Below are 22,124 nucleotides of genomic sequence, written 5' to 3'. Positions count from 1 at the left end.
CTGGGACCTCTTCTGTTTAACATCTACATGCTCCTGCTGGCAGAGATTATAAAAACAAACAACAAACAACAAAACTACCATAGCTATGCAGATGACACGCAGATATATATTACAATGTCACCAGGAGACCGAGGCCCAGTACAGGCCCTTGGTAAATGCATTGAGGAGATTAATGACTGGATGTGCCACAACTTCCTCCAGCTAAACAAAAACAAAACTGAGGTAATTGTCTTTGGAGCCAAAAATAAACGATTGAAAGTCACCACAGAGCTTCAATCTATAAATCTAAAAACTACCAACCAGGCCAGAAATCTGGGTGTAGTGATGGACTCAGACCTAAATTTGGACAAACACATTAAGGCAACAACAAAGGCAGCCTACTATCACCTTAAGAATATATCAATGTTAAAAGATCTGAATTCTCAGCAGGACCTGGAAAAACTAGTCCATGCATTCATCTTTAGTTGGCTTGATTATTGTAACAGCATCTTTACAGGTCTGCCTAAAAAGTCAGTCAGACAACTGCAGCTCATCCAGAACTCAGCTGCTCGAGTCCTCACTGAGACCAAAAAAGTGGAGCACATCAGTCCAGCTCTGAGGTCTTCACACTGGCTGCCAGTCCATCAGAGGATAGACTTTAAAGTTCTGATGCTGGTCTATAAAGCTCTGAAAGGTCTAGGACCAAAATACATCAGTGACCTCCTGAGTCAGAACCAGACCTGGAGAAGCTGCATTCAGCTTCTATGCTCCACATGTCTGGAACAAACTCCCAGAAAGCCTCAGATCAGCTGAAACACTATTTTTAAGTCCAGGTTGAAAATGCATCTATTTTCAGCTGCATTTGAATAAAGCTCCAAATAAGCTTAAGTTTCAAAATGGAATCACAATTTAACTACTGATTTTTATATTTCATATATATATATAGTCTTATCTTTATTGGTCTGATTTTATCTATTGTTCTTACTTATTTCTTTTGTTTAAATTTTAAATCATACTTTTTATTTCCACTGTTTTAATGTCTCTGTAAAGCACTTTGAATCACCTTGTCGTTGAATTGTGCTATACAAATAAACTTGCCTTGCCTAAAAAACCTACTCTTGATTCAGAAGTGTTGGCTAATTATCGACCTATATCCACTCTCCCTTCTTTGTCTAAAGCTCAACAGCTCAACTTTGTGAAAGCATGGCACACATTTCCATTGCTATGCTGATGATACTCAGCTGTACTTATCTTTGAAACCAGATGAAACCAATAGGTTGGTCAAACTAAAGCATGTCTTAAAGACATAAAGACCTGGATGACTCAGAACTGTCTATCTTTAAATTCAGACAAAACTGAACTTGTTCTCTTTGGACCTGAGAGCTTCAGGGAGAAATTGTCTAGTTATATAGTTACTCTAGATGGTATTTCCTTGGCTTCTAGTTCTACAGTGAGGAACCTTGGAGTTATATTTGACCAGAATTTATCATTTGATGCACATATAATTCAGGTTTATAGGACTGCCTTCTTTCACCTTCGTAATATTGTTAAATTAACATTAACTCAGGTATCACCTTCCTCAGCATTAACATTCCTGATGCGGATGCTTCGCAGGTGCACCTCAGTGGCTTTGAAGAAGGCCAACATGAGTTGCCCCATGGAAACTGAGGAATGTAGCATTTTACTGGATCTGTCCTGAATGGTTGTCAAGGAATGGTGCGGTACAAACTGAAAGGTGGTCCATTAAAGTTTCCACATTTGATAATGTTATTATTATTAACTGGGACATTTGTATTGTACATATCATAATTCTGTTTATGGAGGCAATGTACTGTATTTATTCTGTATAAGTCTTACAGAGATGGAAAAATTCCTCCTCAGAGTATATATTGTGATTCATCCTACAGTAACAGTTACGGTTGCAAACATATGGCAGATTTCTTTACCCAGACCTTTAAGGTTCACTTGGGATGTGAAAAGGCAGGGTTTGGGAGCAGAGTATTGGGTTACAAAATAATCAAACTTAAGTCTGATCTGACACTTCCAGGAGCTGAAGAACAGCTGTACTCCATAATGGGTTTGTATGCTTGGGAATTGTGAGCATTTTAGTGTCTGCGAATGTCTGTCACCTCTCAGAAGAAAGGTTGCTGCTTTGAATCTCAGCTGGGTTCTCTCCTCTTGCGTGGGTTCTATCTGAAATCAGTGGAAACGAAACAGGTTGGAGAAAAATCTGTGAAATCCATTTCTCTTACAGACAGTTGATCATTTCAGTCAACTCTAACACCTGGGGGTGGTAATGCAACGTTGGCGCGGTTGCCACCCGCAGCAGCAGCAGAAGAAGAAGTTGTTGTAGTTACGTCATTAAAAGAGGTCGGCGTGGACACGCGACACATGAGTTGAGGCTTGGACAGCAATCTTTTAGCTTGTTTCTAGATAAACAACAAGCTGACTGAGCTTCATGAGGACCTTGCCTGTAGGACGAACTACCGGCTGAGCGGAAGTTTTCAGAGCTGTGGCCCCAAACGGTGGCGCCTGTCCTCACGATGTGCCAGGTGGCTGAAGACTACCAGCAGCAGCTGGAGCGCGCGGACGTGCTCAGGTAGGCGAACAATGAACCTTTGTGACTGAGAGGATCATCGTAACACCTGCAGCGGGACTTTATCTCCGCCGTTTTGGGCCGTTACCCGTCCAGAGAAGGGCCACACTCAGGGAAAGAAGTCTGATTGTTGTTCTTCGACCTACGACAAGCATCCAGTCGGACGTACATGTTTTTAGAGTTAAAACGTTTGGTGACACTTTAACTTAAAGTCTGAACGCTTTAAACTGATCTACAACCATAAATTGAATCCACACAACTCAAAGATTTGGATCATCAGATCAATTTGGTCCAAAAGAAAATCTTTATGCTTTTTGATCTGGTGTTATTGAATCTGTTCCACGTTTAATTTGGCACTAGTGAGAACCTTCTTCGGTACAATGGATTCATTGTTAATTTCATGTGAGTTACTCTAAAGAAAGAATCAGCAGGATTGTAATCCCTCTAACAGGTGGAGGTGATGAGGCATGGTGGTGTTCATTTCCCAGGTGCCTTTCATTTATATCATGGTTTGGATTTTATGCACAAACAAATTAACTTTTCCCTTTACCACTTAAGAGGAAAATCTACAACAAGATGAATAAGAGCAAGTGGACTTCCTGGATGTTGAAGATGTTTCAGCTCTCATCTGATGGTGGGGAGTGTCAGCTTCTAAGCAGAGAGGGTCACTGAACCCCCTGAGCGATGTGCATGTTGTTAGAGTCATTATCGCCTCTGAATTGTCTACCTTAAACCTGCCTGGGGGGGTGAGTTTTGGTCGCAGGGTGTGAGTGGGTGTGAGTGGTTGTGAAACTGAGACCACCTCCTCTGTTCACAGATGGTTTTACCAGTTTAACACAGACGACTCCTCTCTCAAACCACCTGTCTTCTCTGTCCAGAATGTGGATATTACTGTCCTCAGAGTGACCCTTTCCTTCAGATGTAGGTGCCCTGCTGAGTCTGGACCTGAAGAGCTGGCTCTCCTATGTTGTGCCATGTGCTTGTGGACCTGTTGTTTGGTCTCTCCCATACAGAAGTCCGCACACTCCTCGCTGCGCTGCATACACGACACCACTCACTTTGTGTTTGGGTGTTTTGTCCTTTGGGTGAAGCAGTCTCTGTCTGAGGATTTTCTTGGGTTTGAAGTACACTGGAATGTCATGTTTGAAGAAGATCCTTCTAAGTTTCTCTGAGACACTGAAGAAGCCTCATGGATGAGAGATGAAGTCCAGTTTCATTAGTTCAAGCTCTTAGGATAACCGTGACCTGGATGACTGAGAATCTACACCAACATACCTGCTATAAGATGATCCCACAGAGTTTATAGTGAGATATATAATCGGATATATGCCTCCTCCTGCACCACTGAAACCCAGAGAAACACATTTTAAGATGGAAAATAGTGTTTACTGTTCAAAAAAGAGACAAATATTCAGCATTGATTTAAAAACAGCTGTAGTCACAGGCTGAAACTGAAGAATTTGTTGTGGAGAAAGATAGTAAAGTTGTAGATGGATAATATTTGGAGTTAACAGCACAGTGACCCAGTGGACTTATAGGACTTACAATCCGGCTGATTCTCCACTGAAACACACTAGACTGAGTTCTGCTCAACAGGGAATATTTTAATGTAAATCTCTTTGAGGAAACGGTCAAAAACAAGCCTTTTACTGTCACTGGTTTGTACAGTGGATTGCTGGAAAGAAACAAAAGATTAGTGGACTTAAAAAGTGTATTTCCAATAATCAGCTGAAATCTTGAAGTTAAACACAGTTTGTCGTAGTGATTTTAGTGCAGCATGTTTAGTCTGTGTTTTATGTAGCTTTAAGCTGTGCACATAGGTTTTTAAGATGTATGCTGTTCTTCTTTTTCAGTGTTTCTAAGAAATGCGTCAAATGCAAAGCAGCGTCGGCAGCTGTGGTCATCAGAGCAGGAGATGCATACTGCAGGTGAGACGCATTAGTAAGGCAGTACCTAACGTTACACCACAAACATCTGGTGGCTCAGAACAAGTTCTGGAGGCTGCAGCCTAAAGGACTGAGCTACGTTAGACTGGACCGGACACAGAGATCCACCCTGATACTGACCACATCATTTCTTCCTGTCCACTCTGGCTTCTCATCTGGTCCACCTAGAGCTGAAGCACAAAAAGCTTTTATATTTACAGCACTGTTAAAGTGACTATTTACAGGAAACTGTAAAAGTTTCTAAAGTTTTCCAGTTTTGAAAAAGAAAAGGTTGCGAGGCAGGAGGTGTGGGGAGAAGAAACAGTGTGTTGTGCTGAATTTTCTGAAATCATTTCTCTTTGTTAGAGGCTGCTTCAAAGAGAACTTCATTCACAAGTTCAGAGCCATGCTGGGGAAAACCAGAGTCATTTTCCCAGGAGAGAAGGTAACTCATTTAAGCCAGAAATGTATTAATGATGGCTGTTAGTGGCAGTCCAGCTGTATTGATCTATGAGAACGGATACACAAGTCGGTCCTTTTTTTTTTTTTTAGGTCCTTTTCTTAGGTCCTTTTTTTAGGTCCTTTTTTTTTTTTTTTAATTTCCTTTTTTTTAGGTCCTTTTTTTCAGGTCCTTTACTTAGGTCCTTTTTTTAGGTCCTTTATTTTTTTTAATTTCCTTTTTTTTAGGTCCTTTTTTTTCAGGTCCTTTACTTAGGTCCTTTTTTTAGGTCCTTTTTTTTAATTTCCTTTTTTTTAGGTCCTTTTTTTCAGGTCCTTTACTTAGGTCCTTTTTTTCAGGTCCTTTTACTTAGGTCCTTTTTTTTTTTTTTTTATTTCCTTTTTTTTAGGTCCTTTTTTTTCAGGTCCTTTACTTAGGTCCTTTTTTTAGGTCCTTTATTTTTTTTAATTTCCTTTTTTTTAGGTCCTTTTTTTTCAGGTCCTTTACTTAGGTCCTTTTTTTAGGTCCTTTTTTTTAATTTCCTTTTTTTAGGTCCTTTTTTTCAGGTACTTTTCTTAGGTCCTTTTTTTAGGTCCTTTTCTTAGGTCCTTTTCTTAGGTAATTTTTGTGCAGGTCCTTTTTTTCAGGTCTTTTTTTAAGTCCTTTTTTTCAGGTCCTTTTACTTAGGTCCTTTTTTTTTTTTTTTTAATTTCCTTTTTTTTAGGTCCTTTTTTTCAGGTACTTTTCTTAGGTCCTTTTTTTAGGTCCTTTTCTTAGGTCCTTTTTTTTTTAGGTCCTTTTTTTTAGGTAATTTTTTTTTAGGTCCTTTTCTTAGGTCTTTTTTTTAGGTCTTTTTCTTAGGTCATTTTTTTGCAGGTCCTTTTCTTAGGTCATTTTTTTGCAGGTCCTTTTCTTGGGTCTTTTTTTAGGTCCTTTTTTTTCAGGTCCTTAGGTCCTTTTTTCAGGTCCTTTTCTTAGGTCCTTTTTTTAGGTTCTTTTTTTAGGTCCTTTTCTTAGGTCCTTTTTTTCAGGTCCTTTTTTAGGTCCATTTCTTAGGTCCTTTTTTTAGGTCCTTTTCTTAGGTCCTTTTGGAATAGAAAAGGGGAATGACACATTATGCAAGATTGTATAAACCAAATTATGGACACAGACATTTCTATTTGAACTGTTTAGCAAAACAAGTTAAAGTTACTGAATACTGCAGATGTTTTTCCTTAGGATTGAAAAAAAAATCAAGTTGGACCAATAAGTGGCGACGACTTCCACATTAAGCCTGCACAGCATTGTGAGCATGCACAGCGAGCCAGAACGCCTGAAATCTTTTCCTTCTTTAACGCAGTGCCAACAGAGACTTTAAACGGCTTTTCTTTGGACACCCCCACCCTTTTTTTTTTTTTTTAAAGTGTCTTTAGTAACCTGTCCTGGTAAGAGCTGTACAGCACACACTGTAACAGTGCAGTTTATTTTAAGGGCTGTAGCATCCAAATTTTGGGTATAGAAATATCAGCTCTTTGATATGCTAAACACATCAGGAGCTCAGAGGGATTTTTAGTAAAAAAATTAAAAGAAACATTTTTTTAAAACACTTTTTCAAGATTTCTTTGAAGGCAATGAAACCCTCAGATGGAACCAAACCCACAACTCTCTCTGTGATGCTTTTCAAGGCTCTTATCGAGCGCTTTAAACATCAAGACCACGCTTGAGGCAGCTGAAGCTTTCAGGTTACTGCTCCATCTTTGTTCCATCCCTCACCTGTGGTCACAGATCTGGGTTCTGACCCAATGAATGAGGTCGGTGGTTTGACTCCCGGCTTCCGAAGCGTCGTTGGGTAAGACACTGAACCCATGTTGCCTATTGATGCTGCAGTGTTGAATCTGTGCGTTGGTTCAAGGAGCAGAGCTGATTCTGTGGGGGGTGCTGCAGGAGAACAGGCTCCCTGTATAACTAAAGTAAGAGCTTTGTCCACAGAGATAGGGGGGCGAGCTTGGTCACCTTCTGGTCAGTTTTTCTGTGCTTGTCCTGCTGGGACGACATCTCCTCTGTCCTTGGTTTCCCCCGGGGGAGCTGGAGAGTGTCGCTGGGGAGAGGGATGTCTGATGCCCCATTTCCACCAAACAGTTCCAGGGCTGGTCTGGGGCCAGCTTAGTTTGGAACCGGGTTTTTTGTTTCCACTGCCAAAGAACTGGCTCTGGGGCAGAGTTGTTAAGACCAACAACAATAGCAAGACCGCGAGATGCCTGATATCTACCGCTGTGGTAGATAAGAGCGGCGACTTAAAAATCGCTAGTAGCACATAGGATCTGCTGTTTTCTGATCCCAATGAAGCTCCGTAAAGCCAGAAGCAGCAGCTGTACAAACACAGAGTCATCCATTATTGTTATTGTTGCTACTTCTTCTTCTACGTGTTGCTGTTGCTTCCATGATTGCGCCAAGGTGTCTGCAAACACAGTGCCTGGCGTATACAGTGACGTAATGACGTGGCTGCCCTCGGCACCCCGAGCTGTGGAAAAGCAAACGGGTTCTCAGCTGGTTTGCAAGTTGAACGAGTTGTGCACCAGCACTGGCCCCGAACCAGCCCTGGAAACCGATTTGGTGGAAAAGAGCATGAGAGTTTCCCTCCTGGACCTGTTGGTTCCATGAACTGAGCTCAGCGAAGCAGATTAGATTGACCCCCGAAGTCATCAAAATTCCAAGGAAATGTAAGAAGAGTTTTTTTTTTTTTTTTTTTTTTATGTATCCAAATGTGTTTTCCATTTGTGAATAATTGTTCTCTCTGTAGAGTGATGGAATCCAAATTCAGAAAACTTTATTTATCCCCGGGGGGTAATTAAAGGAAAAGAGCAGATAGACAATACAGTTTCAAGACAGTCAACGTCAGAATGAAATGATAAAAGAAGATGAGTAGTAATGGAATGTGCAATAACAAGGTGCACATGGGCATTGAGGTAGGTAAGTCCATATGTGCAAATGAAAGTCGGGTGGGGGGGTGGGCGTGTGTGTATGTCTGAGTGCACAAAGGTAGCCGTTCTCCTTTGTGTCCAGCAAAGCCGGCGACCCGATGGAATCCACTCAAATGATGAGAAGAGGCCGTGTGAAGGGTCCTGCATGATCCGGTTCGCTAATCTAGCTGCTTCTCTAAGATCATTGCTGGTGTCTTTCCTCCTTGGCATCGTGTTAACACACACCTGAAAACTGACAGAACTTCTGCTTTTATAGAGCTGCTCACACTGACTGAGGATCAGTTAATCAGAGCATTGATCAGCAGCTCCTGGCTGCTTCTTACCCTCTTAGTGGAAGCAGTAAGGGTTCACTTAGTTTTTCACACACTGCTTCTGTGTTTTGTCTCAGTTTTTATTCCATAAATAATGAGACAGTTGGATTTAACTACAATGAGAAGCTGGTAGGCAGCAGATAATGTTTCTGATGTGTGATTGCTCAGAATTTAGAGGTTTTTTTTGTTTGTTTGTTTTTTCAGGTGTCCCCACTTTTCTGTGGGCTTGTCCTGATTTCTGCTTTAGAACATGATAAATAACATTTTATATCACACTCGCTGCTTTTTCTCTTCTCAACTGGAGAAGCTTTAGAGTCAAGTGCTCACCTCTTTGGTCCCTTGGGGAGAAATGGCTCCACATAATCAAGAGCTGAAATTACTAAGCCCCTCCTCCAATTTTAACCTAGTAAAATAACTAAGCATGCGTTGGTGTCGAAATATTTTCAGACCTACAATTCTCCTTTGAGTACTGGCAGAGATCATAAAACATCATCTGAATCAATACCGTTTGATTTGCTGAATGTCTTGTACCTCAACAACTCGCTCCTCGGGTTTCTGCTGCAGCCACATCTCCGCTCAGAGGGATAAAGACGCAAGGACAGGACATGAAGAAACTAATTAGAGATCTACAAAGTGAGAGAACATAAATCCTGTCTGTGATGTAATGACCTGTGTGCCTCCTCTGTTTGTAGGTGCTGCTGGCTGTATCTGGAGGTCCTTCTTCCTGTTCAATGCTCAGTCAGGTCCAAGAGGTCGGTCCGTTTCTCCCATTCTGTCTCTTTGTGGTGCTCAGAAAACTGATGACAAAAAAGAAGTCCTCTTAATGTTTTTGGTTGTAGGGAGGAGGATTCTCAGATGTCAAAAATCAATGCTGTTAGTTTTTAGCTTATTGATTGTTGATGTAGCACAACGTGGATTTGGTCAGTCTGTAGTGGGCACATAACCGAGGAACGAGATGCTGAGCCACAAGTCAGGCCGACACCATCTGCACATGGACGCACTGTGGCGTCACGTTAAATATTTTGGGAACAAAGGAATCTATATAGTTTATACCCAGGGAAGGATGGAAAACCCCAACCATCGACCAACTGATGTCAAAACCTTTGAACATTTTATTGAAAAGGGGCTGCATTAATCTCAGAAGGATGGGATGGTTTTTTTTTGCCAAGTTGTGCCCTTTAGAGCAGAGATACCCATCTCAAAGATATTTTATCATCACAGTGATCTCACGCTGAGACCAAAAGTGAAGGCTTGGAATCATTTAATGAAGCAGGCATGTGATGTGGACCACACTACCTCAGCATCACCGTGTGTGCCAGATGATTGGCTCAAAGTGTTTTCTGTCCTATAAACAAGAACAGTGACAGAGATTTCATGCACACAAACTCTTTTTCAGTGATGGGAAATGTGTTGGCACGTGTTACCTTCCACTTCACTGGCCACATCTCTTTCTGTAAAGTAGTACATTGATAATGTATTGTTACAAATACTTGGAAAGTAGCAGGTAGGCACTCGTTGATGGAGGAGGCAGCCCTGGATAGAAAAAAGATTGATCGTCGTTTAATATTCACATTGGAATGAAATGGTGAGGTTTTTCCTTCTGGTTCACTTTCTGTGCACTTCTCTACTGAGTGGAACCTTAATCGGTACCAACAGTTCTGTCTTTTTTGCTGCTAGCACAAATGTAAAGCTGTCTCTAGATTTCCCAGCTTACTGTAAGGATTTTAAGGTCAGTTTCTGAGTTAGAATGCTGCATTGGTGTGTAGCGTTTTCTTTTAAAGTCAGAGTAAAGCACATTAATGGAAGCTCATTGCTTGTATTTCTGTCTAAAAACGGAACCTGACAGCTCGCTTGCTCACTCTTCCCCTCATGGCAGAAATGCATGTTACCTGTGGGAAAGCAGCTTGTGCTGTTGCTTTGCAGCGACTCGATGGCCTTAGTGCTGTCACGGTGCCACTGAATGGGGCTACATTAGGGTGGAGAGCTCACCCATCGGAGGTGGAGACTGCGTACACTAGAAGCCATTCTACTTCTTCCTCCCTCTGGATCGCAGACAGGGTTCATGATGCCGGGAGGCTGATGGCCTTTAATGAACATGTTTATTTTAGCTTTACTCTGACTTTAATCTGTCCTTAATATCAGTTTTACCAGTTCACTGCAAAAACTTATCTATGGCCACTTTACAGAGAAATAAACCCAATGAATTTTTATATTAATAGGAGTTGGGCTTTGTGCATAGCAGCAGAACTATGGGATGTTTCAGGCTCACCTGAGCCATCCCTAACTATAAGCTTTATCAGAAAGGAAGGTTTCAGCCTGATCCACAGAGAGGGGCCTGATAACTGAAGGCTCTGCCTCCCATTCTGCTTTTAGAAACTCTGGGAGTAAACCTGCAGTCGGAGAAAACCTGAGATTTTATGGTGCTATGGCATCTTTATGACATAGTGGAGCTTGTTCATTAAGGGATTTGTTTGTGGATTAACTGTCTGGAATTTAATCCAACTGAAATCAATCTATTGTGGTTAATTTTATTTCTTAAACTTGTTGCAGTCCTGGTATGAGATGCCTAATTTTGTCAAATGCAGCACAGATCTCTAACATGACACAACCCGAGTGCCAGTGCAGTAATGCACCCCCCACGCTGGAGGAAACTCCTGACAGCAGGACTGTAGAATACCATGGTGTGCTGGAGCCACTGAACTGTTGTTGGAAATGGATGCACGTTGTGTTGAATTTGGGTTTGCGGAAGCTTGTGTGTCTCAAATGTTTTTGATAACATATTTAACAAGTATTTTTCCTCCTCCAGGGTTTGAGTCAGAATGCCCACAGAAAGCTGAGATTCGTGCCTGGCATTGTCTACATTGATGGTAAATTAAATGGCCTATTTCTAGTCTGTTTTCATGTACTGTGTCTCAGAAGAGCAAAGTCCTTTCTTAGAGGATTAAATGGATTTCGTGTGTGCTTCCAGAGGGTGGTGCTGTAGGTCAGTCTAAGGAGCAGAGATGGAGGACGGTGTCTGAGCTGCAGTCACTGTTCAGAACTACTGGTTTCCCCTTCTACATCATTCCTCTGGAGCAGGTTGGTTCGACTGCAGGGGTGATCTGCTAAACTACAGCAGTCACTTTTCTATAAAAGCCACCACAGGACTCGAACAACACTGATCCTGTAACACAGCACAGAGCAAGTCCTGCCAAGCCCTCATAAAACAAACTGAATGTGTCCCCCAACCCTCATTTAAGGTTTTGGGCCTCCCTAGTTCAGTCGTGGCGACAGCTTCGTCGCTTTCCGACCGACCAACCAGCGCCTACAAAGCAGCTGTGGATCACTTTATTCAGACTGGCAGCAAAAACGATGAGACGGCCCAGGACACGAAGGATACGTCACCAGCTAATGTCCCAGAGTCGCAGACGCATTTACTGCAGCAGCTGATTGGTTCTGCTCAGACCCTGACAGCCAAAGAAGACCTGCTAGACAAATTAAGGTCAGACAAATGGGGGGGGGTTATGATGCCTGCGCAGTCTGAGGTTTACCCAGATGTGTGTCTGCTATAATGCACTATTCTGTCCTGGTGCAGAACGATCTCATCTTAGAACGATGAGTTGAAATGAAACACTTGTTCTTTTGGATTCATTAAGCTTCTGGTGATGCTGTGTGTGAAATGTGTGCCTTTAACAATGAAAAGAGGTGCTCAGACAGCTATGTTCTCTGAGAATTCTCCTCAGCACTGAAGTTTAGTTCCTGCCACTGTGGTGCATGGGACTGTGCTCATGAGACTCATATCAGACACACAGTTAGTATATCTGCTGGAATGTTTGCTTTGATGTGTAAAGGGTTCAACCCCATTCGAAACTAACTTGAGCTTACGAAAAAGGTTACTTAGTCTACCATCTATCCAATAAAGATACCAATGTACAGGCTGAAAGATTTTGTATGTGCTACCGGTTTCAAATCTGAGGTGGTTTTAATGTTCTGGCTGCTGCGTCATGAAGATGGCGTAAATGTCTCGTGTTTAATGGTAACTCTGAAAGCAGCCTGACCCCAGTGCATTGTCCCCTTAAAGGCAGCATCTGCTGGTGCACACAGCCCGCACTGAAGGCTACAGCAAACTGATGCTCGGAGACAACTGCACCAGGCTGGCGGTTAAACTGCTCAGCAGTATATCACTGGGCAGAGGAGCACAGCTGGCTCAGGACACGGTGCGTATGTGTGGGCATCTGAACGTAAAGGAGGGAAAGACCTGTAAACCCAGACATCAAAGAATTAAATGAAAAAATAGCAAATCTAACTCAAGTAAACGATGCTGTTTGTCTTAACAGGGTTTCTCCGACTCCAGATATGGTGACATAATATCAGTGAGGCCAATGAGGGAATACTCAGCCAAAGAAATCGCTTACTACAGTCATATGTTCAGAGTGCCATCTGTGGTGGTTCCAGGCCTGGACACTCGGGTGAGGTCGAGCTGCAGCGCTGGCTCTTTTCACATTTTCTTGTGTTGACTATCTGGAATGATCTGCGGATTTTGCCTTGACCTGGTAGCTGATTAGCTGGTTTCCACACCGCGTGTGTGATGTTCTGCCGGCGTCACTGATGGGTTTGCTGTCAGGTGACGGTTGCTGCATTTAACATTGAAGAATTGAATCTTTTCAATGACTTCACATAGTTTTTAATCTTCCTCCCATCTGCTCCCATTCTGTTTCTTTTTCATTTTTCATGCATTTATGATTTATTATGGAAGAAATTAACTTGTACTGATTGATTTACTCTTTCAAACAGTTGGATTATTTTCTTTGTGTTCTATATTCCTTTGGCACATTTTGAGCACAGGTGGTCCTTTATGTGATCCCTCAGGATATAAATCCAATAAAAAGAGAAACTGTGTGTTTGTGGATGTGTCCCACAGGCACCTGACAAAGCCAGCATCCAGCGTCTGACTGAGAGCTTCGTCACCAAACTGCAGGCACACTTTCCTTCCACTGTGAGCACCATCTACAGGTCAGTGTGTGCGCTTTGGCAGATGGCCATTTGAGAAACTGCTATTCATTAAGTGCAATTGTAAACTTGTGAAACTGCATTGTTATGATGCGGAAAGTCATGTGCGCCATCAGAATCGTTTCAAATTGTGTGCACAGCTTTCAACTGAACGTGTCAATTGCATGCTTTGACGCCTGTGCAGCAAACCGCGCCTGACGTGTAATGTAGTTTCCTCGTTGACTTATAATGGTCCCCGCTCACGTGCATGTTCATGTGTGGTCATTGCTGCACGCCTATAATCACACCATGCGTAGTGACTACACGCAACATTCATGCGTTTGTGGCGAAAACCTAACACGCGCGCGAAGGAACCCGCGGCGCGCGCGCGAAGGAACCCGCGGCGCGCGCGCGAAGGAACCCGAGGCGCGCGCGAAGGAACCCGAGGCGCGCGCGAAGGAACCCGAGGCGCGCGCGAAGGAACCCGAGGCGCGCGCGAAGGAACCCGAGGCGCGCGCGCGCGAAGGAACCCGAGGCGCGAGAAAACGCTTAACATCTTTCAAACAGTGACAGGCAGATGTGCACACGCTGCTTCATATGGACGCAGCTTCCTGTCACACGTGGAAAACAAAGTGCACGTAACAACGCACGCATAACAAAATAATCCTGCGTGCACACACACACACACACACACACACACACGTTGCTGCGTGTCTCTGGTTGTTTTGACATGGATTTCACCTCAGTGCACGTGTGCATGTAGGACCAGTGAGAAGCTCCAGACGGCGTGCGGGAGCCCCGCTGCAGCTGACGGATGTCGCAGATGTTTGCTCTGCATGTGCGCCCTGGATACCGCGGCTGGTGAGTGAGGTTGGCAGTGAAAAACCAACCGAATGTACCCTCTCACAGCTGAAGCACACAAAGAGCTGATGTGATGTTATGTTGGTATCAGATTTTAGGTGAACCGTTGGTTCTCGTATAGTCTGGTAGAAATAAACAGATTACGGGCCTTTATAGCCGGAAGAAGCATCTGGATCTCCATAATGATAAAGCGCAGTTAAAGCCATGATTATTCATACCCATGCCAACTTTTGATTTGGTGCACATTTTTATTTGAGCAGTGGGTTTGTTCTGGTAGGAAATAAAGTAAAAGACGGTCGGATTGAATGAAAATGGTATTTAAAGTTTTCTGACTCTCATCGGTAGCAGAGCCCTTGGACTCAGATGGCTTTCTGCATGTCTTGACTGGGATTTGGACCAGCCCTCTTTTGAACTGAAGGTTTAGGTTAGTTTTCATGCTGAATTTTTCCGTTTGTGGCCAGAATGAACCTGTTGCTGCAATAAGCACCGAGCTGTGCAGGGCCACACTGCTTTGGAACATGGCAAACCGCAGCTAACCCAAGACTGCCCTCGTAGTTGTTGTAGGTGTTGAAGGAGTTTCTCCTGCATGGGTTCAGTTTAGGCCTGAGGGCGTCGGCCTGCAGTAGCAGCTGGGAACAGCTGGTGTGCGCTCACACTGACCTGATGGAGAGCAGACAGCGTCTATCAGCACCAAATGTCCTCGTGCACAGACGGTAACGTTGCAGGATCAGATCATTTTGTTAACACAGGTCAACATTAACCGTTTCATAACAAGTAGGATCCAAAGCAAAAGTTACACGGAGAAGTGGTAGTTTCTCAGAAAGCTTACTTGGGTCATCTCTCATCATGCAGCACATCTCAGGGAAACCGCTGCTGATGTGAGCTCCGAGGCATCCGATCCACACATGGTGAACTGGGTCACCGTGGAGTTACAGAACACAGATAGTTGGTTTATCCTCACAGTTCTGGGTGGTACACAGGAACTTTTGTGTAAGCAGCATGTTTTGGTTCGTTGGTGCAGGTAGAACATGTATTAACTTTGATCTTGTCTCCTCTTTCTTGCTGCTGTCCTTTAGAGAAGGCTTCAGCCCTCCAGGCCACACTGATCTCAGAGCAGCTCTCTCATTCTGCGTGTCCAGCTACCAGCTCTGGGATCCTAAAGCAAAACCCAGGTACTGTATCCTGCCAGCGATTTAATTTAGCTTCCGTATGCCATCTGGGATGCTGTATGGCTTTTAACCCTTTTCTTTGACAGCATGTTTAAAACATGGATTTGCCATCATTGCAGCTCAGCATTAAAGCTTCCTCTCAGGTCTTGTGTATCAGTCCAGTTTCTTCAGCCATTGTCCTGTAAAAGGAAGAAGTAATGTACACCTTTCAGTCCTGCCACACAGTCCTTTGGCATTAATGCTGCACATGTCTTTGGTTTGGTGCAGGTCCAGTAAAGGCAGAATCAACTGCTGCTGGACGTTGCTGTTCCTCTGCTGGAGGAGAGGACTGTGGGGGAACAGCAGGAGGTGGAGGCTGCTGCTCGTAAGTTGGATTTGTGTGTGGGGCAGGTTGTAGTCGCCCTGCTGGATACTTTCACTCATCTATAGTTCATAGTTTTCTGAATGGTGAATTAGAATGTTGGCCGTCTTTAAGTGGGTGGCTTTTCCTGGAATTCCTGTGTGGAGGCAGAATCTGAGGTCCTGGGGGTTAGAGTACTCACCTGTGCATGTAGCCTCCTCCTCATTTCTGCTCTGCTTTCAGGCCTTCATCGTTTTCATCTTCCTTCTTGGACTGTTATCACACTCAGGGCTCCCTGTTTCTGCTGCCACTTAAAGGCAAATGTGTGAAAGGTTCCCTGCATCTGTCTGAATGTCAGGTTTCTAAACGATAAGTCTTCTTTTCAGCTCTCGTAGGATATTTAAAAGCTGTCTGAGCAACTATCAGCAAGCTGTTGAATTTGCAAGAACCAATTTGCCTAAAACTATCCATAGATCCAACATGTGATATCCAGAAACAATCCTGCAGTTCTGGAGCCTGCTGCCCCTCAGCTGACATCTACGCTGGCATCTGGATCCCTCAAAGTGTTTCTTTGTGTGTTGCAGTGGTAAAGAGACGTCTGACCTGAAAAGCCTGTTGTGTTACAGCTGTCAGCTGACCATCAGGGACATGGTGAGTTCACACGCTCTCAGTCCACAGTGACTGTTATTCAAGTCATTTATAGGTTTGTTTTAAAGAAAGACAAGTTTGGGTGAGACCAGCTCTTTTTTCCCATCAGGGAGGATGGAGGGTTTTCAAGGCAAGGCCAGTTTATTTGTAGAGCACAATTCAAAGTGCTTCACAGCTACATAAAATCACAAGAAGGCAAATAAAATCATTCCAAAAACATAAAAATAATCATTGATTAATTAGATTAAAAGCACAGTGCAGATCAAATAGTTTCAGCTGTCATTTGCACAGCTAAACTGTTTTCAGTCTTGATTTAAACAATAGGTGTGTCTCCATCAGCCTGTTTAGATGCACATGGAGAAGTATCGCATCGGAAAATTATGATGGAAACGCCATAATTCCAATTAAAATCCCTGATTCGCACAAATGAAAACACGCTGGGTTTTGGTTGATTGGAAAGGATGGAAACAGCTGTGTTCGCATCAAATCTGACGTAGCGCACTTTCACCCCAACTGCGTCCGGTGTTTGCGGGTCACTCACAAGACAACAAACATGGCGGACAAGAGAAGGTTTGTGTGGACGGAGGAGGAGGTTTTAGGGTGAGGGTTACCCTAACTGGGCTGACGGCTCCAATACCACATGCCCGATTCTTAAAAAAGGTTTAAGTCCTCTCTCTATAGTGATTCACTCCGGGTCGGGAAGTCAGTAAAACGTTTACAGGTTGGTTGTCATGCCAACCTGCGGAAAACTCGCGCGAATGAGTAGTTTTCACCAAAGTCCGTACTTTTTTTTATTCAAATTTCTTTGGATGGAAACATGACTATTGTCAGAGTTGAGTCTGTCTCACATCTCCTGGACTGTTCCAGATTTTAGGAGCATCAGCCTGAAATGCAGCCTCAGCTTGTTCAGTCCTGACTCTGGGCACCAGCAAGAGACACCCCCCCCCCCCCCCCCCCCCCCGAGGTTCTCTGAGTCCCAGCTGCTTCATGTGGCTCTAACATGTCAGAGATGTACTTTGGTGCTTGACAGAGCTGGGTTTTTTTATTCTGTGATTCTGGCAATGTTTTTTAGATGGTAAAAAGCTGCTGATGATATTGATTTAATGCAGCTGTTAAAGTTCAGGTCTTAGATTTCTAACCTGATTATTAGGTTATAGAGAGAGAGTCTCAAGGTGACTGATTACACTTTCTTTGTTTCTGTGGGCCACAGACAATGATTTCAGTTTTGTCTGAGTTTAGCTGGAGTTTTGCATCCACACCCTGATCTGTTCGATGCAGTATCTACAGGCCTGTGTTCTCCTGCCGTCAGTGACACGTAGATCTGAGTGTCATCTGCATGCACCTCACTCCCTTGCTTTGAGAGATTAGTTGCTGGGTTCAATCACTGTCACACCTGCTGATCTTTTGGACAGTTTATTCAGGCCTGGGTGCAACATGTCCCTCATTTGCCGCCTCCCTGGAACATCTCCAGAACATTTTAAGACTGCAGTGCATGTGTGAAAATGGTGAACGACTTCATCCAAACAAGTCACCGCCTTGAGTCTGAGGCTTTCCCTTCTGTTTTCCTTCCAGTCGTCAGTGAACTGTCTCCCTCACTACATCCTGTCAGAGGCTCAGAGGAGGCAGAGGAGGTGAGTTCAGTCTTTCACAAGTTTGTCAACTATATAATACACTGCTCAAAAAAATAAAGGGAACACTAAAATAACACTTCCTAGATCTCAATGAGTGAAATATTCCAGTTGAATTCCAGTTATTCATTACATAGTGGAATGCGTTGGGAACAAAATAACCTAAAAAGGATCAAATCAAAATCATTATCCCATGGAGGTCTGCCTGATGCAGCGTGGCGTTGGTGGATGGAACGAGACATAATGTCCCAGATGTGCCTGATTGGATTCAGGTGTGGGGAACAGGCAGGCCAGTCCATAGCATCGATGCCTTCATCATGCAGGAACTGCTGACACACCTCAGCCACCAATCGGAAGGTCGGTGGTTCGACTCCCCGGGCTACATGTCGAAGCGTCCTTGGGCAAGACACTGATCCCCACGTTGCCTCCCAGTGTATCACTGGGGTATGAATGTGTGTGATTAGAAAGCACGTAGTTATGAATCTTAAGACGTGTTGTATGAGTGTGTGTGAATGCGGCATGTAGTGAAGCGCTTTGAGTGGTCAGCTAGACTAGAAAAGCGCTATACAAGTACAAGTCCATTTACCATTGACTGCACCAGCATATGGTCTGAAACTGATCAGGTGTTCCCTTTATTTTTTGAGCAGTGTATAATACTTTATATGATATGTTACTGATATACAAAGTATGAAATTGGAAACCTGTCAATAAAAAACCAAACAGCAAGGAGCTGGGCCACAGCCAGGTGCTGTGATGAGACGCGACGAGCTCAGGCAAATCAGCATGAGCGTTTCCTTCTGTGATGTTTTCAGAAGCCGCAGCGTGTTACAAACTCACAAGCACATTACCCACAATGCCTCTCTCTTAAAGGGAAAGCTCAGCCAGTCACTGAGTAGCATGTTTGCATTTCTTGTTTTTACAAATAAAAATATGTACAAATATATGCCAATCATGTAGACTTGGAATTGGAATCGTCCGTAGTCATGAAACCAGTTACTGTCTTCCGTTTGTCCTGTGCACGAGGTGGCACAAAGCCAAAGTCGGTCACTGTAGGTGGCACGATGAGCCAGACACGGAATAAAGTTCCGTCTTCTTTACACAGCTTCCCCAATTACTGAATCTGTGAAACTAATAAAAATAATATTCAGTTTTAGTCTATTTGTCTGCATAGTCGGCAGAAATAAGGCAAACCTACAGACCGTCACATGCAAACACTGTAAATGATGTAAATACAAACTACAAATGCCCTGAGACGACACGGTGAACATAATGGGTGAGCTGAGGTGTACAAAATCGTCAATAAACTTGCATTAACAACACCACTTGCATACAAGAATGCAAAGACGGGCGTAAACCAAGCTGTCTGGTGTCCGTCTTAACATAAAATGGCTGGTTAGCTTGGGCTTACAGACCACCTGACCACACTCAACCAATCATGGTGTGCTCTCCGTCAGGCCAGGAACTGACGGTGCAGCTATGTTAAGAACACCCAGCAAGTGTCCCTAAAATGCAGAAGAATTCAAATCTGACGATGACATCACACTGAGTTTTAGTCACTTCACAGAACCGTTTTAGAATCCGATTTTCAAACGGTCTGAATGCACCGACCACGTGTGCCCGACTGTCGGTCGACGTTATTATGGATCATGTTTTTGGCTAAATGAACTATAAATTGGCCACTTGTGTTTGTTAGGTGACAATGTTGAAATCTGACCTTTAGATTCAGTGACTGGATTTAAAGGTAAATATGCAGCACTGTCAAGGATAACTTGACAGAAAGAACTTCAGAAAGGTGGCTTTCAGCTACACGCACACAGAGAACATGTCAATGCAGCACCCTCCCGCTGCGGTATGTGTTGTTTTGTGCTTGGAACACAGATAATGAGTTTTATTTTTGCAGGTTACTGATGTATTCGTCTGCCTCGTTCTTGGTTCTCACTCATAGTGCTCCCTCTTTCCCTTTTACTCCAGTCTCAACCGTCTCCTGTCCTGCATGCTTGTTGTGTCAGGGTTTGATATGACTTGACAAGCTGTAGAAAAACCACAGAAACTGGACGGTAAGCAGGAACTCGGGACAGGAATAACACTCTTGACTTTGCTGTGTTCTGTAGGACTCTGATGAGAGAGGAGGTCAGTGAGTTCCTGCTGGATGATGGTGATGAAGAGGATACAAGTGTCTAAACAAAAAATGATCTAACAGAAGGTTAATTCTGGAATCAAAATGAATAAAACCACTCCGTAAATGGTCCAGTATTAGTGTTTTGAACTCTTCAACAAAGCACCACCGACCCTGAAGACCCTTTGTTATGCTCCGGATGTTAACTTTGAAAAGTTACTGTTGACTAGGCTACCAACCAGGATCTATAATGTTGCATGTCTGCACAGGTGACTGCTGGGCTCTGTTTGATCAGACCCTTGCATTTAAATGAACAAAGAGGCATTTTTAACCTAATGCAGAATATGTATGAAGGATCTGTCCTTTACCCACAAGTAAAGCCTAGACTTCACCAGAAAAAGTCACCATCCACCCTGCATTGAATCATCTCTTCTCCCAACCTTCACATGCACCTTTTTCATAAAGGTCATTAGATAATTATTGCAACTGATATATATGATTTGAATAAGGCTGCACCATTAGAAATATGTGCAGGTTGTAGACTGTGGATTGGAGACCCATTGTCCAGCATATAATCCTGCCTCTTTACGGCCCTCTTATACAAACCAGTCTACATACAGCCCTTAACATGTTGAGTTGGCTAGTTAAACCTGTAGATAAGCTAAGTAATGGACTGATCACTGGTGTTTTTTTTTTTTAAATTCAGGCAGACACTGATAACAGCCTGTTTTATTGCTCTAAATGTTACAGTTCTGTTCTGGTTGTACAGATGATATAATAAAACAAGATACATCCTGATGTAAACGCAATATTTAATCTAGTTTATTTTCACCCATCGAAGGTGAGCAAGGGCTGAGGTGTTTTGCAGAGACTGGCTTGGACTGGGTGTGGCTACAGCTCAGTAAGTACTTGCTTTGAGGAGAAAAATACTACATTTTGGATGGGAGCTAAAAGGCCTGTCAGACCTGGTGTGAACCAGTGTGAGGGTAATAACCTGTGTGCAGGTGATAAAACCTACCTTCGACTTTCAACCCATCCATCCATTTTCTATACATGCTCAAACTAATTAAGGGTGGCGGGGGGCTGGAGCCTATCCCAGCTGTCATTGGGTCACAGGCAGGGTACACACTTACACGGGGAGAACATGCTCCACACAGAAAGGCCCCAAGTCGGGAATCGAACCTGGAACCCTCTTGCCAGCTCTTAAGACAACTCACTAATCTTGTTTCTAGAGTGACTGTGGACAAATCAGCTTTTACTTCCAGGGCTTTGGTCGTATACCTTTCCTTGACCTCAATGCAAAACATGGAGTTAGGGAAAGATGGTTACGAAAAGATGACCACACTGACATCCAGCTGTGATGTGGTCTGCGGCTTTGAACTTAAACGTACAATAAATGTACTTCATCTGATGCAATCATATCACCTTCTCACACCAAGGGTGTCTCAGAATATAACTTTATCAATGTTTGCCGGATGGCCACCCTTCCTGAGTCTGAAGACAAGTTTCGGTGCAATCTGTTGGTTTCCTTAGCTAGGATATTATTTTTGAATTGGCTCTATATGAATTAATTGGATTATTTTGAAATTAATTATTTGTATTTCATTGGATTATGATTACAGTGAATTGAATTCCAATTGGCTTTAAATTGGGACTATATTATTTAAGTGCTTTGAGATTACATTTGTTGTAATTTGGTGCTATATAAATAAACTGAATTGAATTGAATTCAGGTCTTATGTCCGACAGGCTTGTAGTCTGACCAACCTACTGGTTTCATAGATAAGTACAGCTGAGTATCATCAGCATAACAATGGAAATTTATGCCATGCTGTCTGTTACCTAATGGAAGCATGTATAAAGTAAAAAGAACTGGTCCAAGCAAAGAACCCTGAGGAACTCCATGACTTACTCCAATGTGTGAGGAAGATTCTTCATTTACAAGAACAAACTGGAATCTATCAGATAAATATGACTTAAAGGGAAACTCTGGTATTTTTAAACCTGGACCTTATTTCTGGCATGAAATCCGTTCATCTACTCACCAAGAGCAGTTTGGCAAAAGTCGGCGTCCTTCGGAAGAGATTTAGATAACTCGAGATCCATATAACGAAGTGAAAGGGGCTTAGTCGATGCAGCCTCTAAATAAGGCATTATGTCTTTATTTCACCAATACTTTAAGAA

General features: G+C 43.2%; 1 protein-coding gene across 1 annotated transcript; it reads left to right on the top strand.

Annotated features, from left to right (window-relative positions):
* The first annotated feature begins 2,345 nt into the window (after positions 1–2,345).
* ctu2 (cytosolic thiouridylase subunit 2 homolog (S. pombe)) lies at positions 2,346–20,342 on the top strand. Its single transcript, XM_072391553.1, has 16 exons — positions 2,346–2,578; positions 4,429–4,503; positions 4,867–4,945; positions 8,903–8,962; positions 11,017–11,077; positions 11,179–11,288; positions 11,450–11,691; positions 12,271–12,406; positions 12,527–12,658; positions 13,111–13,202; positions 13,942–14,039; positions 15,116–15,211; positions 15,476–15,572; positions 16,133–16,199; positions 17,769–17,827; positions 19,936–20,342. The coding sequence occupies exons 1-16, from the start codon at positions 2,523–2,525 to the stop codon at positions 20,003–20,005; spliced, it is 1,530 nt and encodes a 509-aa protein (XP_072247654.1). The 5' UTR covers positions 2,346–2,522; the 3' UTR covers positions 20,006–20,342.
* The last annotated feature ends 1,782 nt before the right edge of the window (positions 20,343–22,124 follow it).

This window comes from Leuresthes tenuis, unplaced genomic scaffold (assembly GCF_036924035.1).
Source record: "Leuresthes tenuis unplaced genomic scaffold, fLeuTen1.0.hap1 SCAF_8, whole genome shotgun sequence".
Classification (NCBI taxonomy): Eukaryota; Metazoa; Chordata; class Actinopteri; order Atheriniformes; family Atherinopsidae; genus Leuresthes; species Leuresthes tenuis.
Note: the sequence above shows the minus strand (reverse complement) of the source record. Positions and strands in the feature narration are given on the sequence as shown.

What these genes read in the sequence shown, in the direction of transcription:
- ctu2 (XM_072391553.1), top strand. Translation starts at nt 2,523, where the DNA reads ATGTGCCAGGTGGCTGAAGACTACCAGCAGCAGCTGGAGCGCGCGGAC. An exon ending in TCATTTTCCCAGGAGAGAAG is followed by an intron (nt 4,946 to 8,902) that starts GTAACTCATTTA and finishes CTCTGTTTGTAG; the next exon opens with GTGCTGCTGGCTGTATCTGG. An exon ending in GGAGGTGGAGGCTGCTGCTC is followed by an intron (nt 15,573 to 16,132) that starts GTAAGTTGGATT and finishes TGTGTGTTGCAG; the next exon opens with TGGTAAAGAGACGTCTGACC.